The sequence below is a fragment of the Podarcis muralis genome, chromosome 1 (genome assembly GCF_964188315.1).
Source record: "Podarcis muralis chromosome 1, rPodMur119.hap1.1, whole genome shotgun sequence".
Classification (NCBI taxonomy): domain Eukaryota; kingdom Metazoa; phylum Chordata; class Lepidosauria; order Squamata; family Lacertidae; genus Podarcis; species Podarcis muralis.
Window position 1 is genome coordinate 75,431,864 of NC_135655.1, and position 23,263 is coordinate 75,455,126.

At 40.6% G+C, this 23,263-nt stretch overlaps 1 protein-coding gene across 1 annotated transcript in view; it reads right to left on the reverse strand.

The window, feature by feature from the left end:
* Nucleotides 1-210: 210 nt before the first annotated feature.
* The window catches only part of LOC114584047 (mucin-5B-like), a 52,875-nt gene continuing 29,822 nt past the window's right edge, over nt 211-23,263 (reverse strand). The window contains exons 24-47 of the mRNA XM_077931553.1: nt 21,901-22,057; nt 20,793-20,921; nt 20,354-20,438; nt 20,108-20,145; nt 19,126-19,191; nt 17,896-17,991; nt 16,770-17,035; nt 15,374-15,548; nt 13,802-14,052; nt 13,203-13,386; nt 12,073-12,280; nt 11,236-11,414; nt 9,770-9,839; nt 9,518-9,642; nt 9,070-9,101; nt 7,857-8,034; nt 6,950-7,054; nt 6,164-6,204; nt 5,638-5,760; nt 4,759-4,854; nt 4,101-4,229; nt 3,590-3,629; nt 2,153-2,276; nt 211-650 (exon numbers count right to left, since the gene is read on the reverse strand). Of these exons, the coding sequence (XP_077787679.1) occupies nt 485-650; nt 2,153-2,276; nt 3,590-3,629; nt 4,101-4,229; nt 4,759-4,854; nt 5,638-5,760; nt 6,164-6,204; nt 6,950-7,054; nt 7,857-8,034; nt 9,070-9,101; nt 9,518-9,642; nt 9,770-9,839; nt 11,236-11,414; nt 12,073-12,280; nt 13,203-13,386; nt 13,802-14,052; nt 15,374-15,548; nt 16,770-17,035; nt 17,896-17,991; nt 19,126-19,191; nt 20,108-20,145; nt 20,354-20,438; nt 20,793-20,921; nt 21,901-22,057 (3,063 nt within the window). The 3' untranslated portion in view covers nt 211-484. The remainder of the gene's footprint in view (nt 651-2,152; nt 2,277-3,589; nt 3,630-4,100; nt 4,230-4,758; nt 4,855-5,637; nt 5,761-6,163; nt 6,205-6,949; nt 7,055-7,856; nt 8,035-9,069; nt 9,102-9,517; nt 9,643-9,769; nt 9,840-11,235; nt 11,415-12,072; nt 12,281-13,202; nt 13,387-13,801; nt 14,053-15,373; nt 15,549-16,769; nt 17,036-17,895; nt 17,992-19,125; nt 19,192-20,107; nt 20,146-20,353; nt 20,439-20,792; nt 20,922-21,900; nt 22,058-23,263) is intronic.

Here is a 23,263-nt window from a genome sequence, read left to right on the forward strand (position 1 = left end):
CACTTTTACAAGTAGAAAACTCCTCCCCCCCGACTTCCACAATGAATTTCCAGCCAAGTCTTTCACCAATCTTCTTGCGAAGATTTTAACGGTGTGTGTTCACATTGTGAATGTTTACACTACTAATTCTTCTCTGTCAGGTCTTTGAGAGTGAAAGAGAAGAGGATATACTGTAGCTGATCTAGGTGAGGTTATTGCAACAGAATCAAGTCAACTTGGAAACATAGTTTATTTGACAAATATCAGCATTGTTCTTTGTCATTCAATTTCCTGTAGCAATTGGAATAAGAAACATGATTACAGGGATGAATCACTTTGTAAAAAAATCCTAAACATCTCATATTACAGGAGTAAAAATGGATATGTGAATGCATGCACGCACGCACGCATACACTCAATTGCACACAACTGCTTGAAGAATTTTTTTAAATGAATAATTCAAATAAAGACAAAACATTTCACCAACATTTTTTGGTTCATGTTTCTATGTTGGGCATTTAGTTTCCACACAGCTACACTCATCTACATGAAGATATGTGTATTTCATATGCCTCCTTTTGCTGCAAACCAGTTCGACTCTCGCTTCATGGTATTTTGTGGCATGGCAACATGTGCATCCATGCTTCATTTTGTGAGTGTCAAAGGAATAGCTGAGGGAGAAAGCACAGGTGAAACATTTTGACTGATGTTCCTCTTTACATGAAAAGCAGCCAGTAATGTCAAGTCAAGAAATAGTTTTCTAGCATTTATTCATTAACTAAGTGCACTGGTCCATGTTTTTGGTTTAGCCCGGCCTTCATCAATATGGCGCCCTCCACATGTTTTGGACAACAGTTCCCACCACCCCTGTCTGTTGGTCATGCTGATTGGTGGGAATTATAGTCCAAAATATCTGGAGGGTGAAAGTTGGTTTAGGCCATTATGCTCCACTTTCTTCCCTCCCCACCAGTGTTCCATGCTAAAAACATTGAAGGAAAAAAGATGGAGACTGTGTGATTTTAGATCTCTGGGAAACTCTGCTTCTACTTCCATTTCTGTTGTCCCCCCCCAGATCTGTGCACAATGTTAACTTTCTTTGACTTGGCTTGTAAGCCACTAGGTGGCTTGTAAAACTCATAAATAGTGTCACTATCAGCAGAAAAAGGCAGCAGCAAGGTTTCCCAGCAGATATCTGCTTCCATTGCTAATAGAGGGGTGCATGCTGCTTCTCCTGCTGTCCAGCTCTACCAAGACAACAGGGGGAAAACAGAAAGAGGAATTGCAGAGTCCCACTGAGTTCTTGACAGGTTGCAGCCTGATCTATAAGAAGACACTGGGTATATACATGTGTCTCTCACAAAGGAGAAATACCCTTGTAGATCACAACATTCAGTGCTTTTGTACAGTGTGACAGTTTGAGTCCTGATTATCAGAAGCTTTCCGCTATATTCAACACCTGTCTGCTTCTGAAATCTTAACCTAGGTCTTGCTCAAGCTGCTTAGATACCATCCAAACTTTGGGGGTCCTACCCCTGTGGACTAAATTAACAGGCTGTTAGAAGAACTTGCTAAAGGCCTCTCAGTGCCTATTCTTTTGGTGTAACACCCTTGGAAAATAAGGAACATGCTACCACTACTTTTCACTGGGGAAAATAACACATTCTTGTTTAATTTATTGGAACATCCAGTCAAGCGATTGTGTCATTATACCAAAAACCAGCCTTTGGAGAATAATTTGACGGCCAGTTAATTTGTATTATCCTGGACTCGTGGCAACATGCCAGACAGGTTGACCCATAGAGACCTTGTGCACATACTAGAGCAGTTGTGCCATTGGCTCACTTTATTTTTCCATAAATCTTGCAGTAAAATGATAAAATGTTGAAAGTCTCTGCACGTGTAGTGAAGCAATCATATGGTAACAACGTAACTGTGTGTGCAAAGTGGGCAAATATGAAACTCACCTACTTGTTACAAGTCCAGGGTGACTTAATAGTGCAACTATTATTTGCTATTTTACAGAAGGTGGCAGTGGCAAAAACTGAGGTATATTCATGCTCCAGGCTCATTTCCAGAAAATGTTAAGCAAAGAGGCACAAAGAGTGAATGCTGTGTCTGTGTTGTGCTGTAGAAGTCAAGCTGACTGAGACAGGTGGAGCAATCTTTTACTTACACAGAGTAGGTGTTGCAGGATCCTCCACAGGAAGGAACGCTGATAGGCCTGGCTGATTTACAATTCTTATAAACAATGAATTGCCTCTTCAGGTTAATTGTACAATTATGTGACAAGGGGGTACCTGAAAATGAAAGGGAAACAAAAATCCTCAAATAACTTTACCTGATTGGAACTTAAACTATCAGGAACTAGTAGCTTTGAACTTAAAAGCAGTTTTATCTATCATTTCAAATGTAGCTGCTCATTCCACACACACCCCTAATATATGCATTTCTGTAGACATTGTTTGGTTGCAGGGCTACATTGTAAAATTCAAATAAGTGTGCATTTCAAAGGATGATTCTGTTTTGGTTCTCATATTGTTATGGAAAGTGCAATTTTGATAGATTCAGCTTTAAACGCAAACTGAATCAAATATTTTTCCCTGCCCTAGATTTAACAGGCCTCTTTGAAGAACTTTAGATAGCTCTTCTTTTTGCTCTAATGCTATTATTATTAATCAGCTGATATCACAGAAAACATATTAGAGAAATGGATTTTTACTGCTATTCCATTGTGGTTTTGTGGTTTGGTTTTGTGTTATTGTCAAGGGGATGTCAGGAGACTGCAGGTTCTTCCACAGGTCAGGAAAAGGACTCAAGATGTGAAATGCAAATAGCTTTTATTCACAAAAGTAAAAGCACAATCAAGTTCATCTAAGCTAGTCTCCCCTAGTTGAAGACATTGCAGAAACTGGCATCTGGCCTCCCTTCCCTTCCCTCACTCTGGACTCCTCTCAAGTAGCCATAGACTGCAGCAAGGGAGAGGGATTCCCCTCTGGGCCCATCTGGCCCATTGCTCAGCAATGGGCAGGACTCTTCATTATCTGGGTTTCAGTGGAGAAGGAGAGCTAGCTGGAGTGGGACTGCTGAGCAACAGAGGCAGTATCTGGCTCCTCTCTGTCAGTCTGAGCTCTCGGTGCCCAGCCCTGTCCTGGAATGGCTTTCTTCTTCTGACTCTCTATGTTCACTCAAACCTCCTGCTTCAATCACCTCCCAGCTTGCCCCTTCTGCAGACTGGTCCTCCATGTCCCACCACCAATGTCCTGGGCCCAAGTCTCTTTCCTCTGTGTCATCCCTGGGGGGCTCTTGGGAGAGCAGCCCCCCCCCACACTCTTCCTCATCCAGCCAGTTCTTGACAGTTATGTGCAGTGCTTTTTTTCTTAAAAAATGTTTAGGGGTACTCTCATTTTGACTCAAGAAAATCACAATTTTATAGTTCAAATCGGAAAAATAAATACAGTAAATGGACAAAAGTACAAAGATTCACAAAATGTTTAGGGGTAGGCGTACCCCTGCGTACCCTCAGGAAAAAAAGCACTGGTTATGTGCAAATTGGGACTTTATAAAAGCTCTTTCACTTTCCTTCATGAACTGTTGTAAAGAACATACTCACATATCTCACAGCATCCATCAGCAGCAGTTTGAATAGTTGCCTATTTTGAAAAGAAACATGAGAATATGTCACATTATAATATTAGTGCTTCACACCTTAATATTTCTTTTTTTGCATGTCACTCATTTTCCTCCTTTATGTACAGATTATAAAACTTTGAATCCATCCATTTTGCACCTGCTTAGTTCCTTCCTGCTCCTCGCAGCTAACTCTGGAAGGCTAACCAGTGGTGATGGTTTATTTCACTCGCAACCAATCATAATCTGAAGTCAATATTCAGGAATATGCAGCTGTTCCATACAGGGATTGAACCTGCAGCCTTGGCATTATGAGACCCTGCCCTAACCGACTGAGCTACCTGTTAGTGGTTTAGTGACATAGATCCCCAAACACAATCTAGCCAGCCTCCTTCCGTCTGGCTCTGGAAGCCAAATGAGTTTTCTACATAGGGTTAATAATAAGAAATGTGAGTTGAACTGATAAAAGTAAGCACTGCTATAATAATACTCACTGGGACACAGTTTGATCGATCAAACACTGGGCAGGATATTATTGTGGTACTCAATATAAATTGATCTGATACCCTGGTGCATAGATACTGAGTACAGTTATCCTGTGGATCCTTGTAGGTCTTCCCAACCTGTAGTAGAAAATAATATTCAGAAATAGGTGCTATTGAGCAAAAGAGCTGATCTTCATCTATATTTTCCTACATTTTATTTTGTAAAAGTTCCTCATGCAAGTGTTAATTACATGAATGGTGCAGTGCCTAGTTTGGCTTGATAGTGGCTGACTACAGAAATAGAATAGGAAGTTATGTTTTAACCACGGCATTCACTGGTGGTTTCTCTCCTGTTCTGAAGATCAGGAGGGTCAATTCAAATTCCCTCCTTTCCCACAGACATCCTGGGTGAACTTATGTCAGCTGCAAATCTTTCTTCCCTAGTGCCTATCCTATCTGTATGAAAAGTTGTTTTCTTCAATACCTGTATTTTGGAATGTATAGAAGTATCTCACTATTGCTAATTTCATGAAGGCATTATATTCCATTGTTACACATGAAGCATTCTCAGTTTTCAAAGAGAAGTCTCCTTCAAATTGTGTTTTTGAGCTAACTGAGTAATATGGTCACAACAAAACAATTGCTCATAAAGAAGGTAAACACATACCTCAATGGCCACTACCCCAGGTGAAAGCTTTGTCACACATGCTGTCTGCACACATTCACCACAGCATTTTCCTTCTTTCTGAATATAGTGGAAACCCTGAGGATGAAAAGATGCTGATGAAAGGATGGAATGAGCTGTCAATTTCAATTCCCCCAGTTTCTCATTTTTCCAGTCTTAAATTCAATGGTCCACATTTTGAATTTTAAAGAAGATCTTCATGAAAATTCACCAACATTTCTCCTTATAAACACATTTTTCTATGCAGTTTTGACGAATGTTCACATTTTTGCAAGTGATTTTTAGATTTTGGGCAACCCCTACTTCAGATTCTGATGGACTTCCCAGTTTGGGGTGGAATCTGGACTTTTGAATGGAAGCCCAGAAACTACTTCAATCCACAGAATTGTCCCTTAGGCTTCCTATTCTATCTAGCTCAAGAAATATCAGGTTTAGTATCTGAACAAAACATGATCATTATCTAGCATTTTTATTAACTAGCTGGTGTTAATAGTAGGCATCACAGCTCTCCCCTAAGTTTCCATTCTGGTGTTATTTTACTTAACCCCCATCTTTTGGAACCACCATGTGTTAGTCTGATACATGCAGTGATGGATCATCTTTGCCCATAATGTACATAAGATTCATCAGATCTTCCACTTTTCTCTCTATAGAAAAGCAACCTTTTATGGAAGCTTTCTCCCAGTGCTTCTGTCCGGAATTGTTGTTGTTATTATTGTTGTTGTTGTTGTTAACTACTGTAGTAGGGAAGCCATTTTCCAACCAGCTGCTGTTCACTACATTTGTCTAACCACAATAACAATGGCAAGGTAAGCTGAGTCAGCAACAGAGGAGAAGTTAGTCATCAATGTGTCTACCTACCTGTTGACATTCAGTAGAACAATTAATTGGAGTGCACTTAATTTTATTGGTTTGGGTTTTAGGATCCTGTGTTACAGTGCAGAAGCATTCATCACAAGAGTCTGAAGGTACCACTGATCCAGGCTTAAATGAGAGATGGTAAAGCAGAAGGGGAAGTATCTGGTAAGTAAATCCAGCATATTAACACAGAAATGCTATTAAGCAGCATGGGATTAGTGAAAGGGTGTATTTAACTAAGTCATACTCAAACTTTAGTTCTAAAGCCACTGCTTTCAAAGGGTCTATTCAGAATAGCTGGATATAACTCAAAGACTAACATCTAGCATTGAAATAATTATTAGATTTTCAGGGCCAAAGAAGACACTATATTAAATTTCAAATTTCATTTGCATATTTTAAAAAGCAGCTATAAAAGTAATAGCCCATTGAGGGCACTAAAGAGCCCATCTTTTAGGTTAAAAAGTTCTCCCACCCCTGAGCTAAAGGAATATCATAGCAGCGAATTAAAGAAAGCAGCAGACCTTACCTGATACTCAATTCCTTTAGATACACAAACATTTTTTGGTTCTGCAAGTAAAAGAAAAATAATGCTCAGAAACGTTGAGATTTTCTTTTCTTCTCTCCTATGTGTTTCCTGGGTTCTTTTCTCCTTTTTCTTCTATATTAGTTGCAGAGAAGAATCACTCACAAATTTAGTAACAAAGCATTTTGATCCAGATAGTGAAAATACACATAATATCCCCCTGCCAAATGTGTTTTTAGCATTTTGTGACTAGGGCTGCACACGTACACAGATAGCACGTTATTCTAGAATCAATGGAGAGTGAGCACATGTTTTTTCCACATGGTCAACACTCAGTCTAGATCTATTGCGTATATTTTGCCCCAGAAGAGTGCTTCTTCGGAAACTAGTTTCATTCCAAAAATAAAAGCTCATTGCAGATTGATTCTGGATTTCCCCATAGGGTGCCCATTTGAAAACAGGTGTAGGTGTTAGTATCCACACCTGCCTAATAATGAGGTGGGTGGGTGTATGCCATGATCTCTTTTCATTTACCCAGGGTATGTAGAGGTAGAAAAAGCCACTCAAGGGGAGGGTTTTCAAACACATACCAAGTAACAACACCTACCTCCTTGGATGGCATTATGTAAAAACAATCTGAAATTAAAGCAGCATGTACAGAATGAGCATGAATGATTCCAGATTGGGGTGTGTGGACCTATATTTTCCCCTATACACATAGGGTAGTGTGTATGTTGCTTAACTGTGCTTCCACTCCAAAAATGGCACGTATGTGAATTTAGTACTTACTACAGACATGAATGGGACAACAGGCACCATCAGAAGTGGTTGCTACATTTTGGAAGCCTGGATTGCATATCTGTTTGGTTAGAGGACATGACCTTTCATTACATTCTGTGAATGAAGAAACAGATAAAATATGAGGCATTCACTTTTTCTTGCATTTCGATAATGTTGTAGGTAGAGAAACCCTCTATTTTTCATAGGCTGGCAACAATCTACTACTTCTTTTAAAAACAGTATTCACCTATAACCTTTATACCCACCCCCCAAGCTCAAGGAGGCATACGTGGTTCTTTCTCTACACAACCCTGTTAGATAGGCAAGGCTGAGAATGACTGATACATGAACTTCATGGCTGCGTGTCTCCCAAGTACTCGTCCAGCACTCTAACCACTGCACCACACTAGCTGGTGGTGAGGAATATTTTTGAACAAAATGTTCTGGATTACTCATGCAGAACTGGTGCAGTGAGGGCAGCATGCATTATCTGTACGTTATTCCAGAAAACATACAGTCTTTGTTCTGCATTAGTAAATGCATCCCTAAAACTGACTGAAGTAATAAGAGAACAAGAAGAACATACATTTAAAGAAGATCGGGCAATGTTTATTGTGAATATATGGGGGGAAATTGTGTACACTTGAAAACTCTGGCAGCGTTAAGATAAATTCAACAGTGTAAATAAATTTTGATGGATGTAATAATGGAATACTGAATGGTTTAGTTTATGTAAAATATGCAGGGATTTATTGTATACACAATGAACCATGGAAAGAGAAGAAGGGAAGTCATTGATATTGTAAGGATGTTTAAATGATTATTTAAAATTGTAAAACAGAAAATCTAATAAAAATTCTATCTATCTATATCTATCTATCTATCATCTATCTATCTTACTGAAGTACTTGCTTACCACACACTATCTCTGTGCAGCAGGGATCTTCTGGCTGTATCCGCACTATAGGTACAAATCCTTCCCTTGTGCAAGTGATTGGCGGAGATCTTGCACAAATGTGGGGGGAACAAGAAATATCCAGTGTGTCCTTGCTACAGGTGCAGACCTGACAATCTTTTTCCCACCTCTCTCCTGGCTGTATAATAAATGTTCAAAAAAGGAAAAAAAGGGGGGAAATGTTGATCAGAGTAATTAATCATTATGGGGCTGAGTTTCTGCTAGAGTTTTTGATGGGGAAAGACTACAGCTCAGGGGCAGGGTACATGCTTTGGTAAGACTGGGGTGGACTCCTATCTGAAATCTTGGAGAGCAAATGCCAGCTAGCATTGACAGTTCTGAGCTAGATAGACCTGTGGGAAAGCATGTCTACCGTAGGGTTGTTTTGAAACTACTCTTAGTGTTTTCGTACACTTTCCTTCCTCAAGGGTTGAATCTAGCACAGTCACTGAATGAGTGGAACAACTTCCACTTGTGCAGTGAAACTTCCTCTCCTTCTCCTCCCCTGTACACCTCTGCATTAATCTGCCCTAGAGGTTTGGGTGATGCCTCAGAGCAGATTTGGAGGGAGTGCAGGGAGAGGAGAGAAAAGGGAAGTTCTGTTGCACTTATGCAGTAACTTCGCCCAATGGTTTCTCAATCCACCATTAAGGGGCCAACTTTTCTCATTCTTCTATGGATAAGTTAACTAATATGAAACCATGACATGTGAGTTCCCAACCTGCTATAGAATGTGCATGACAAATAAACTCTTGCACTATACAGTGGTACCTCGGGTTACATACGCTTCAGGTTACACACTCTGCTAACCCAGAAATAGTGCTTCAGGTTAAGAACTTTGCTTCAGGATAAGAACAGAAATTGTGCGGCGGCAGCGCAGCAGCAGCAGGAGGCCCCATTAGCTAAAGTGGTGCTTCAGGTTAAGAACAGTTTCAGGTTAAGAATGGACCTCCGGAACGAATTAAGTACTTAACCTGAGGTACCACTGTATTGGCTAACCATAATAAGCAAGAATGCTGTGATGGTTTGTCATACAATTGCTCTGGTTCTTGCATTGTATTTGCTCTGTGCCAGTGTTCAGCAATTTTAGGCAGTATTAGCTTGTGGGTAGAGTGCAAAATATTATTCTGGCTGTATATCAGCTGTAGAACCCATCTTTTGTACTCCTCCTTACCTGTCTCAATAGTCCATCAGTTCCTGTGCAGCCTACAAATTAAAACAGTTGGAATATGAGGCAGACCATTTCAGAAATGAAGTTAACAACACTGAAGACACATTCATATACAAATCAGGACCCCAAAAGGGTGTATGTCATATGAAAAATCATGAGAGAGCCACAGCCGAGAAAAGCATTGCTCACATTTCTAAATTGTGACATTTTCCTGCTTGCTCTATCATCACGCAAGGATTGTTCTAAGGGGGCATTTTATCCATGCTAATATAGCTAACTTCCTTTCCCAGTTTTTCTTTCCATAGTACTGGCTTGATTGCTTCCTGATCCTTTCCAAGTTCCACTAATCCAGCATGCAACCTACATGCTGCATAGGCAGCTGGTGTGGGTGGGCAGTCTCATATGGGCATCTTGGGCCAACCGTATTCCCAATTTTCCCCAATTTCCTTACCACAGACAGAAACACATATACTATCATGGTGATTCAATTGGATCATTCCATCCGGACAGAAACATCCTTCGACAAGGATTCCTGGAATGTCACCTTCTGCTGGATTTGCACCAACAGCATTTTTTCTGTAGGATTGTGTTAACAGGATAAAGGAAAGGTCATTCAGTTATTCATACACACACACACACACACACACACACACACACACACATAAACACCATTTGATAAAAAAATTGTCTTGTAATTACTCACCCACTGTTGCAAGTGAGCCTTTCCATTCTTCCACATGGCTTATAGATTTGATCCCGAGAGCATCTGAGTTCTGTGAAATATTGACACATTTCATTCAGAGTGCATTTACATTCTAAAAGGCTAGAACAAATTCTAGGAAGCAATGCCACTAAAAATATTCATGAGTGGGGTAGTTTCATTCACATATATTTTGATGGATGCAGGGTTGTCCTGCTGCACTGTTTTTTTTTTTTTTGGGGGGGGGGTTCTTTGTGTACTAGCCATAATCTTGTATGGATGAGCAAATGGACATGGCAGTGGCAAACAACACTTGCTGCTATTTGGTAAGGATGAACACATTGATCTGCTTCAGGTCCATGTCAATTGTGCATTTGTTCATTCATAAATCCAATCTGTCCCATTTCCACATTAATTAAACAAATGTTCTTATTTAAATATGTATTTTATCTCAGTGAACACATTTCTATTTTACCCTAAAAAGCACATTTAAGAATGTATTTTGATTTTTTAATACAACTGTATTGTAAAATTCAGAGAAGTGTAAACTCTGAATGAAAATTACATTCTAATTCATACATTTTTCTGAGGTGTGTGGATCAAATCGGTCCATGTAGGAATTCATAGAAATATATTTCCTCACATGATGCAGTGCACACACACCATTTGAATGGCAATGCCCATCAACTTTGGGGGAGCCTGGCCCCCTCAAATATTTTATTGTGGGGCAAAGACCGCACGGCCCCTAGGAGTTGGCTCCTCTGCCTCTGCACAGTGGATGAGGAAAGGGAGTAGAGGATCTACCAGTACAACAGTTGATGGTATAGTACCGAGTCAGAGGGGGGATCCCATTTTCTCTGTAGAAGAGAGAGAAACCCAATCTTCTAAATCTCACTGCAACTCAAAGAGGGTAGGCTGTTGTGGCTGTTGTTGTGATGCAGAAGTCAAGGGTCATCTCTGGGTTAAACTCAAGGCACTGAACCTCAACAGCTGCCTAATAATGTCAATCGCTGATGCTACTCTGCAAAAATTGATTGTATCCACAAAACTAGTATATTAGGAAGAAGCCTAGCTTTCCCTATTTAGTTATTTATTTATTTTAGTGTGAACATTCAATCATGCAGCCTTCTGTCTAAAATGGTATAGCCCTCAGTGCAGTCTCTCTCCACTTCAATCTGTTTCATATTCTAATCCTTACAGGTTTTCTGAGTTGCTGGTTTTCTACATCTAATGATTTATATCATGTTCAATTGGACACAGATTTATAGGGACGAAGTGCCCTAAACTAGAAGACTGCAATTTGGACCTTCCTTTCAAACTAACATTATACTTTGGGAATTCAGATCTCAGTGTTCCTGAGAGGGGCTTATTTTAGGATCATAGAGCCAGGAGATAACAGATCAAGAACACGTCAGCTGATAAAAAGGAATAAACTCAACAACCCTCTCCTGGGATGTCATTCAGCTCACCACACTTCCTGTTGGCTTTGCTTCTCCAGTCTACACAGATCCCATGGTACCCACACAAGGCTGCATAGGCCTGGAGACTTCCACATTCCATGTTCTGCTTTGGTGAAGAGCAGCCATCCACAACACAGGCATCATAGTACGGCCGTGGCGGAACAGCATTGTGACATTCTGTAAAGCTCCTTGTTTAATTTTTAAAAATTAAGTTTTTTTACAGTGTGAACTAATGTGTTCCAAATAAGAGAGATACAAAATAATTAAGGATGGAGATCTATTATTATTCTAAACTTGCTGACTGTAAGACTGTTAAGAGAACCACTATGGATTGTGCTCAATACTAGTCAGACTAGACTCACTGAAACTAATGGATTTGATCAACTCAGCTTTGTTAATTTCTGAGTCTACCACAAGTAACACTTACTTAAATACTACCATACCTTATACTAATAATCCAGCATAAAATGCATGTCTATTATAATTACAGCGAACTATGCTTTGCATCATTACCAACACACACTCACTTTGAGCTAGTGCATAACCTTCCTTAGCTAGTTTTTTCTACAGCAACTTAATGGAGTTCACATGGGTATTTCTACTTCAAAATTAAACTTGAAAACATGCATACCTATTATTATTATTTTTAATTTTTAAGCAAACTTAAAAACAACAACCAAATTTAATTGCCTCAGCACTTGGGTGTCCATCTTAAGATGGCTACCCTGGGAATAGTAAATGTTGCTGGGCAGGGTTTAAGTGATCAAAACAAATCAATACAATTAGGAGGAACCTCAGTTTATGTAACATTCATTAAATATAACATTCATTAAAAGTGTGCTTTACCAGATAAGTTTACATAGGGGAGGAACTACACAGGTGGCCATTTTGGATGGTGGCATTTGAGACTGAAAAGGTGCCAAGTGTTGCCCTGCATCACAATGTCTAGTGATGAGGTCCGTCATTTTCCAGTCCATTGCCATTTCTGTGAAAGAATCTGCAACCTTGCCATTCCTTTTCATTGCATCATCTGTCTTTTTGTTGGTGCATGTACCTGGTCAAGATAAGAAGGTCACTTCAAGCAAAGGCTAGGAAGGCACAAGCATCTGTAAACTGTCTAGTACAAAGGAAAGTGGCAATTGCTTACCCATTGAGTCTGTGGAAATAAACATTGCTTGCTCCCCGCCAATGCAAATAGCAATAGGGTGGAAAGGCATGGCAGTGGGTTGGAACAAGTAATGTGAGCCTGGTAACCATGGGACAAGAAGGCGAAAGACATGCAGGGAGTACTAAATTTCACATACTGATTTAAAGTAAACTAGAGGTGCGCTCCCATTGGTTCGAATCCCCGTGGCGGGGTGCGCTCCCGTCGTTCGGTCCCAGCGCCTGCCAACCTAGCAGTTCGAAAGCACCCCCGGGTGCAAGTAGATAAATAGGGACCGCTTCAAGCGGGAAGGTAAACGGCGTTTCCGTGTGCGGCTCTGGCTTGCCAGAGCAGCAATGTCACGCTGGCCATGTGACCCGGAAGTGTCTCCAGACAGCGCTGGCCCCCGGCCTCTTGAGTGAGATGGGCGCACAACCCTAGAGTCTGGCAAGACTGGCCCGTACGGGCAGGGGTACCTTTACCTTTACCTTTAGAGGGCCTCTTCTTTTGATGCTCTGGATATTCTCCTCTGCATATCTTTCTTTCCAAGAGGAAAGAAGAAATAAAGGAGCAGGGAGAAGTCCAATTATAAGGACTTCTACTTATAAAAAATTGGTGAACCTATACAAAGCTGCCTGATGGACAGAGCATGGGGTACTGAAGGGACCTCAGCTCCTAGGAGTTGGCTCCTATGTATGGAATGCTGTTTCTTTCTCTCTCCTCTGTCTCTCTCCAGTACCAACAAATATTTAAAATCAAAAGTAATGACTGAAATAAAAGGCTATAAACATAAATCAGGTGCATTCATGCTTTAGTTGTAGCCAATACTTACCACATAGCCCTTCAGTATTGTTATAAAAAATGCTGAAAGGCAGGTTTACTTGAAAAGCAAGGCGAGTATAGGTGACATAAAGGCCCATTTCAGGTATTTTCACCACAACATAGTGTCCAGAGTTGGTGATGCCAATGCCATCTTTTGAAAAACTTGGTGTGATTTCTTTATTGTTATATAGAACCTTAAGAAGTAATTAATTGGAAGAATCAGAGCAGGTCAAACATAGTATGTGAAATAGCCTTCCTAGGAAGAGCTATATTACCTTTCCAGCTGATGAAAAGGATACACACATATATGAGATGCTTAGCACTATGTATATTTACACTAGCACTAATTTACCCACAGGATCACTATATTACACTATATCTGTGTAATAGAAAATGGGTTGCCCTCCTGCCGCCGTGTGCAGTTTGCTACTTCTTTGTTTTTTTAAGAGAGGTGATTTTTGTGCTCTAACTCTGGTGAGGGAAACACAGCTTTAAAATGCTACTTCATAAACTGAAGTACTATTGCTGGGGGTGGGACAGGAAATCTTTGTTTGATACGTGGTCATATAATATTATGTTTACACACACAGAATCTGATCAATGTTTTACCAGGTTGCTTTCTTCTCCATTTTCAACTCCTCGTGTCAAAATGACTGTAGAGTGGTTGTAAAATATGAAAAGGCTCATAGAGCATAGAGCTCTCTCTGGGGCAGCGCAATAGTGATTGTCCAAGTAGATCCAGAAATTCTGAGAGCCAGGTATGATTGGTTTCATAAGCAGATAGGTGCAATTCCCATGGAAATTATAATAGGATCCATCAAATGTTACATAGTGTTGATTTCCCCATCCATTGCAAACACCTAAAAGGAGCAAACACATACAATTAGAATGAGAAGGCTACAGGCTCAGAGAGGTAAACCAAACAGCTGTCAAATCCACCTGTCAAACCATCCATTCAAGTTGGAGACCATCCATTCATTACCCTACCACACATATATCAACACACAAAATCAAAGGGACAAGAACAAAAGCCTCAAAATGTACTATAGCAAGGAGCTTGAAGAGCACAGCTCCAGAAGGATCAAGGAAATGCAGCAGCTGGGCCTGCTGTGGGTATCATGGATGCAGTAAATGTGGACCCTTGTTCTTCACCCAGCACTTGCATGTAGAGACCCCGTAACCACCCCCCCATTGAAGAATAAAACACAAGGACACAGATATTAGATTAATGTAATTGGGCAAATTTTGGCCACAACTTTATTGGTTACAGCATGTGAGCGGTATTGGCTTACGCATTGGCTTGACCTTATTATATCTGACTCCTGCCCATCAGTGCATGCAAAAGGTCCCAGGTTCAATCTCTTGACATATTATGCTAGAGTTGGGGAAAGACTCCATCTGGAAACTTGGAGGACCGCTGCAGTCAGCACAGACAGTACTGAACTAGATGGTCCAATGGTTGGATTTGGCAGAAGGCAGCTTCAGATATCCCTAATGTTTCACTGGGCTTGTTCTGATATTATTTTAGGCTGCATTTTGCTCTTGTGTGAATCTTTCCAGTGCCTACAACTGCATGCACAATATAACACAGGAGCTCAGCTGGGGCAGCTTCTGTGATCTCCATTCTGGACAGCCAGAAGATCACAGAAGTTAAAGGGGTGCTGTGATGCTTGTGTGCTCTGTATCTTTCTACCTACCTACCTAGGTATGAGAGAAATGTTAATCTTACACTAATTTATAATTGAATGGAGCACATGACCTCCTAGATTTTTGCTTTTGCTTTAGAACAATGGAATTAGCACCTTGTTCTATTACATAGGCGCTGACTCCATGGGGCTTGAGGGGGCCCGAGCCCCCTCAAAAATTCGTTTGGGGGGGCTCCGCCCCCCCAATAATCTCCGGCGCCCCTCCAGCAGAGCGCCATCGCCGCCCCTCCCCCAGCCCAAAATGCACAGGGAGGGGCGGGCTGCATGCCTCCTGCCCTCCCTCCCGAGCAAAAGCTCCACCCAATTTCCTTTGGAGCTGATTAATAGGCGCAGCACGCTCTCCCCTATTCGCTCACGAGGAGGCGGCGCCACTTTATTTGCATATTCATGAGCTTATTTATTATTCATGAGCTTTCCCGGCCCCCCCCCCCCAATATTTTTTATAAGTCCGCGTCCCTGTTCTATTATCACTTACATTGACACTCCAGAGCCGAACAACAGCCTGACGCATCATAGTTTTTCACAAGTGGCAATCCATTGACACAGATCTTTGACTTTTGAGGTGGGCAGCGCACATCAGATACCTTAATATGTTTTCCACCTAAGCAAGTGGCGATTTGGCAGTTTTCAAATTTCCATAATTCTTGATACTGTTGATGTATAAAAGAAAGCCGCAATAGGAATCAATACAATTTGCTCTGCCTTGGTACTCAGTCAATTCAACTTAACTCAGTATATTTACTGCACCATAACACAGCACAATCAGTAAGTCACTGAGTCTTGTCTTTTTCTATGCAATACCATGTTTTTCTTGAAGAAACAGATTTTAGATCAGGCAATAGACAGCTGATATATGCTGGTGAGGAAGAAGTGTTTACCTATTGCTTTCATAGACCTGAAGGTAACCTTTGATACTATTGGCAGGGAGAAGCTGTAAGTACTAACTTGGGCTGTCAGCTTTTTCAGCTGGTTAAAACTCTGGTTTTTTTCAAATATCATTTATTTATTTCCATGACTAGAAAGTACAACAAATTCTATAAGTAGAAATAATAAAATATTATGACATCAACAACTATACGAGAGTATTGTGCCACTTGGCTTTGATGCTTCCGTAAATGTTGGCGTGTTTCTCTGTGAGTACTGAACCAGATTCATCCCGATGTTTAGAAGGCCAGCGGAAGCATATCCTGGCTGCCACTTCAGAAGGGGCTTCGCTGTTGTTTGCAGCACAGCTGCAAAGTTCTTCCCAGCAACAGTGCCACTGCCACTTTCCAGAAGGGGGAGAGAGGCAAGGCAGCCAGGAGGCTGGTGGAGTGCAGGTGCAGAAGTGCTCACGCCAATACACTCAAACCAATGCATGCACATGACATTAAATTAATGTAAATATTTCATCTCTAATTTGGTCATTCTAAAACTGGATGAATAAGGCTCATTTCTCAATAAGTTTTCATTATTATTATATATTTCATTCATTTTGTATGTTAATTTTCATCATCGTCTCCCAAATTTTCCTCTCCCCGTGTCGGGGAAATCTTATTTATCTATCACTGAGCTATTCAGATTTTTTACATTGCCAGAAGAGTTGTTAGTAGCTCTAAATGTCCGAACATTTGTACACTAATGTGTTTGATATTTGAATCAATGTGTCTAATGATACTGTATTTTGTGAAGTACTACGCTGAGCTATATATTTTCTTTTATTATGTACAGCAGCGCTGGGCATTTGTAAATTATATTGTCATTTTGTTATGGCCCAGGACTGAAAAAAACCTATTATCTGTCTATTTATTATATGTTTCTCAAGAACAAATATGTCAGCAACAAACACTTTTCATTCTACGCTTGTAGTATCAGCAGTGCTGCTTGCTCACCTTTCTAGGAGGAATGAGGTCAGTGCAATCACTCCCAGGAGTAAATGAAGAAGCAGCTTTAACTTTAGAGGGAGGAGGAGGCTCTTTCTCACAGTTCTGATTATTCCCCTTACAAGGTCTGCTGGGGATCACGGCAGGCTTGCTTGGGACAGGAGTGGTATAGAATGAGATACATTCTCCATAGTTGAATTCAATCTGGCATGATGTATTACAAAAGGCATAAATACACCAACGTGAAGTGTCCATTGTCACCAACTGGCTATTGCCTAAAAATCCAGAGCAACAGTTAGAACAAACAGCAACATTGTGTGTGTGTGTGGGTGGGTGGGTGGGTGGGTGATGATACACACACATTATAAAGCAGAGAATCATCCACTTAAAAAATAAAACACCAATCATCACCCAATGCCAAGAATAATTATTAATTTATACAGATTTTGGATGAAATATTCAGAAAAAATAAGGGTGCAGTTCACGCAACAGGAAAAATGTAAAGGTCATGAAAAAATCCGAACAAGCAAGTTATTTAAGCATATACCCCAATCACGGAGCGATGCAAGATTCCAAGGGTTCCAGATGCTGACCCAGGGTTTGGTTTCCTTGGAATGAGGTACAGTGGAGTCTGGGATGTCTTTATGATATATGGGGGGTTTTTACACACATATACAACCTGAGCTTAAGACGGATGGGCTCACAGCATTAACACCCCAAGAAGGTCTGACTTCTTCCCTAGGCACAGCCTTGGATTCAAGCAGAAATCAAGCATAGCTCTGTCTTTTAGCTGCCCAGCCTGCAGCTTCTACCTCACATATGCAACTCAACTCTTTGTCTTTCTAACTAAGAGAAAGTTGGAGGGAGGAACCCATTTGTCCTCTGGCACAGACCATTCCCTTTGTTACCTTACCAGCCCATACTTGGGCCTTTAACAAGAAACTTGCCTGGCTATTCCAATGATTTGAATCCTTGCTGGATCCAGGAATTGGAAGGAACTCAGACATACAGCCTACCCCCGCCACGCAAACTCACAACAATATGCAGCTGCAAATATTGCAATGATTATTTGTGAAATAAATAGCACACGCACAAAATAAGTCAATGGACATTATTTCAAATATGTCTGCCTTACCACTTGTTATGAGCTGTCCATTTACATTACAGAAGCATGGTGTGGTTCTCATTTCTGATTTTGCTGGTGAGATGGGGAGAGCCACTGTAGTTTCCCCTAAAACAATAAGAAGCATGGGACATCCAGTTTCTTACTGAACATTTGACACCTTTCCAAAATAAACAGCAGCAGCCATAGTTGGCAAATGGCACTGACATTGATCAACATATTCCCTTCCCCCTACACACACCATGAGCAAGGAGTGGAAACCCACCATACTTAATCTGACATCCTCCTCTTGCCCACACACTGTTGTGGTCTATCTCAACAGGAATGTCCTGCTTTTCCTTATCTCAGGATGTGTGAGAAAGAGAGTTGTGACCACATACTACTATTGCCGCCTAACTGAATAAGAGAGAGGGAGCGTGACCAATATGCCCCCACCACCGTGAATCTACTACACACTGGCCATTGTGACCTCTTGGTAATGTTGCCTGGTCATTGAAAGACGGGTCATTATGACCTCATGCTTATGCTGCCTGCCAGGAGACCGGCTGACCCATGTGCCCTCATACTGATGCTACCCAGCCAAAGGAGAAACTGGACAACTTGCACTCCCAATGCTACTGCACACCTGAAGGAGGCAGCGACTTATATACCTGCATATAACTGTCCACTTTAATGAGAATTGTTCACTTTGTGGCACATATGCAAGATGAAAATATTTTGTAAGTATTCTTCTCAGATTTATAAGAAGATAATTTCATTTTTTGATGTCCGTGACTGCAAACTGGTCAGCATTTGATCTTACTCTATGACATGGACCCTAAGCTGTCTTCCTTTCAAGTAGTTCCTCAGTTGTCAGCATTCAAATGTCAATGTTAACTTTTAGTACTGGCATAGGCAAACTCGGCCTTCCAGATGTTTTGGGACTACAACTCCCATCATCCCTAGCTAAGAGGACCAGTGGTCAGGGATGATGGGAGTTGTAGTCCCAAAACATCTGGAGGGCCAAGTTTGCCTTTGCCTGTTTTAGTATAATGATCATCATTTTTACTGATGCTGCCGTGTATATTGTTATTGTAATTATTTATTAATTTCATTTATGAATCACTTCCTATAAGACATCCCAAAGTGATTTACAATACAGTAAAAACAGACATAGAACAAATGAATATATTCATTTCACTTCTCTGCCAAGACACATCTCACTATGCGTTTTTGACCTTTTAAAATCCCACACATCCTCACCTGCTCTTGGCTTTGAAGGGCCAACAATTTCCCCGCCTTGAGGCGTGATCTCCAAGCCATGCCCTGCTGTTTTGAATATATTATGCAGGTTAGTGCTTTGAAGTAATCCACACGCTACTTTCTTATCAACAGATGTATAGCCAAGAATTCTCTTTATATTAGGCTTGTAATGAAATTGAGACCTACAAAGCTAACAAAACCCAGATTAACTCAACAAATACTCATTCAACCTTGCTTCTTATTCCTGATGAGTAGCAAAATTATTGGATGCAGCTCTATCATTTGTGCCTAATCTAATGTTAAGAAAAGCTAATGAAAAAACACCAGGACCTCCCCACCTCCTTCTGTCCACTCTCTAAATCTGTTCTTAGGGTTCCCCCAATTCTCCATGACTGATTTGGTGAGGGTGCAGGACACACATCAAGGGAGAGGAGGGAAGTCCCATTGCACAAGTAGAAGTCCTTGTGTTGATGAGACACATTAGTTGGATACCACCCACGGTGTGAGTCATTGATGAGACAAAAATAAATAAATAACGTTTTCCATGCTCAAGAAGAACTAGGTGTTAAGTCAAGTACTCCTTGGCTAACTTCAAGGAAGACTATGGATATGTAATTTATTCAGTGTCTCTCTCAAAGTTCCCAGATGCTGGTCTCCACACACTGCACACCTTAAACTTTGCACATTTGAGTGGAGTTTCCAGCAGAGATTTGGCAGGGCCCGTTGCTGCTAATGTAGATGTCTCTTGAAGACCTTGTATGTTGACAGGTCTATTCAGTTATTTAAACCTTTTCAAGATGAGCCAGTCACCTTTATGATTATTTTGAGTTGTTTTTATGGTATTTTATGCTTTATTTTACTTCCATATTTTGTTGTACGCCACCTTGATATTTTATATGGGGGGTGCTCTCTCTCTCTCTCTCTCTCTCCCCCCCCCCCCACACACAAATAATATTCTCTCTAAATACAGTTAATAACTTACCATTTGATTTGTTCAAGCAGAGTTTTTCTTTTGGATCACTGAGGGGAAACATATATAAAATATTGTTGATTCTTTTATTGCTTAATTTGTACACGAAACCAAAACAAAACACCAACACACAAAGTCATCCACACTTCTCTCGCTCTCTCAGTTCAGAGTCTACAAAGATGTGACTACCACAGATTAAAGCAAGAAACCTTAACGAGCATATGTGCAGAATGGGCTATGCTGTTAAAAATGACTTACCATGAGGTACACTCGAACACTGAGACACATTCTCTTTTTTTCTCATCATAATATGGCTTCTCAGCACTGCATTTTGGGTAGCAGCCTAAAATGGGAGAAAACCGTCAAAATAATAATCTCACTTTTCAATAGGAGCTGGCTATTAGGTGATATAATAATATATATTATTACATGAGGTATATTATAAGGTATAAATCTGAAATTGCAATAATTAGAAAATAGAAGAACAAAAAATGCTATAAATATATATTGGGGTTTTTTCATAATTTGGTCTGTAAATTTAACCATTAAAGAGGGGCAGCCTCTGTGCTTTGCTGTGAGAGTGGGTCTTTGGCCACTGCAAAGAAATATCAAATATAATCCCTTTACATTTTATGAATTTCAGCAGAAACCTTTTTCTCATTTCGTCATGTTTTGTGGGAAGTGAAAAAGCATTTACCTTCAAAACTATAAAGCAGATTGCCACAGTTTCCTGCCGGATTCCTGCAGGTCCTTAAACAAGGTTCTCCACAGGGCTTATACTGCCATTCTCTTTTCTTGGGTGAATCATAGTGGTCACAAAACACAGCTGGATCAGAAGACATGCTAGCCATAAGTGATGAGGTCCATGTTTTCAATGGAATCTCCTTCCTTCCTTCCTTCCTTCCTTCCTTCCTTCCTTCCTTCCTTCCTTCCTTCCTTCCTTCTTTCCTCCCTCCCTCCCTCCCTCCCTCCCTCCATCTGGCTACCCCTCAGTCATACATTTATTACACATCTTTACATTGCATCAAATGTGGTAGCAGCATGCCAGCTACCACTTTTGATGTAATGTGAAGAGATTCATCTTGTTATCCTGGCCTATGAAAATTGAGGAATTGATTTTGAGGTTCTCCCAGTAATGTGTTGTATGGATCACTGATTTGGGGATTGGATATTTTTCTCCATTTTAATTGTGCTTTTATATGCTGTAACTTGTCATACATCAGGAGAAGGACAAGTAAGAATGACAATAAGTAAATAAATAATGGGAGGCCTATACACACTCACATACCCATGTGCATACTTTGGAAATAATGTCTGTCTTAACCCATGACATGCTGGACATGTGCAGCTTGAAACAATGAAATACTTAGTCATTGGTGAAACTTCTAGCCACTGGTTCTGGTCCCATGCACAGAAATAAGTACCTGAACTACGTGTGAGGTATTGGTCCCAGATTTATCTTGTGGATAAAAGGAACACTTGTTCCAAGTATACTCTTGTAAGCTTCACTTGCTAGTAGTTTTAAAGTATGATCTCTTGCTGAGAACAGTTTTTCACTATTATTTGTGATATTTTCCATCTGCCTTTTTCTCCAAAGTATCATATTGTTCAAAAGGTTATAAGGCTATAATAAAGTGTTATGTTTTTGGACAACGTGAAAGATGTGAATCACAAAGTGGATTCTGAAGAAGAAAATTCCTTTATCAGTCATACATTCAACTGTGTCATTAAATACCATTAGCAATTGGTATTTCTCACCCCCTCAGATAACATGCAGAGACTATATTTGCTTTGTAAGTACTTACGGCAATTTTTAGGACTTCGCCAGTCAATACAGATGCCAACTCTGCCACAACTCCTTGCATATGCTGCTACAGCAGTACAGAAACACTCACAGTCTCCCAGACTGTCACAACCACAAAAATCAGATATGCAGGATTCATAATAGGGTGTTGGGTTGATCTAACAGAACCAAGAACAGCCAGAAACAATGAACATTTCTTCCCAGGATGCTATTTAATCAGCTTCTTAAAATAGAAAACACAAGACTGCCTAGCTTGCCTTCCTTGAAATATTCAAGGAAAACTGAATATCTGTCCTGGGAGGCAGCCCTATCAAGTTGCAGCTATGAAGAAATAGCTATATCACCACCATAATATTATGCCCATGGGATCATGGATGCTTTTGGCCTAGGAAAATGCAAGTTTTTTAATTATCTTGTCTAACCTCCATATGATTAGACAACACTAATCCTTTATATTTAAATTTATATTTATATTATGGGAAGGTTCACTTTTTCTCTCCTTTCCCTTTGAAGTCTATCTGTGCTTTCCTATCTGATTTGCAACACTAATTAGGTTAACCATTTTCTTAAATTGTAATTTTCTTTCCCTGGGAAAGTATAAAACCAATTGCCTAAATATTTCTTATCAATATTCTGAAGTATCTGGAAATAGGGCAGATATGATAATCTGTTTAAATGCAAGATCACTGCCAATTAGGTGGCCTGGTTTTGCGCACGCACGCGCGCGCACACACACACACAAACACACACCCCATTCCAGTCTATAGGAACAATTCTCTTGTGGCATCCCACTACAGTGCTATCTGTACACCAGACAAATCCCAAAAATGGTACAAATGAAAGGCATTCAGTTCATTGAGATTCTGCTCCCAAAATTCATGCATCTGGGGTAGTTCTATAATGGGGTGCCTAACCCCAGTTGATATGGACTCTCAAGCAACTGTTTCTGCCTGACCCTGATAATTTTGGCAGCAATTGCAAAAGCGGGGGGGGGGTGCAAAATAGATGCAGCATCACAGTGGGCAGAGCCAGTATTCTGATGGTAAGGAGATCCATGTGCCTCTATGTTAAGGTTGCCATCTTTCGAAAAGTAAAAACCAGGACAGCCCTAAGCTTGAGCTTTTTTAAGGACCCCTTCTTCTTCTTCTTCTTCTTCTTCTTCTTCTTCTTCTTCTTCTTCTTCTTCTTCTTCTGGAATCCAAGGCTTTGGCTATGGGAGACATCTTGGGCTGTGGTCCTGTCCATCATAGACTCAGGTTGTATATGTGTGTAAATAAGCCATACCAGTCTCTGCTGTGCCCCATTCCAGTGGAAACACAAACCCTGGAGCCCCTGGAATCTTGCACCACTCAGAGATTGGGATG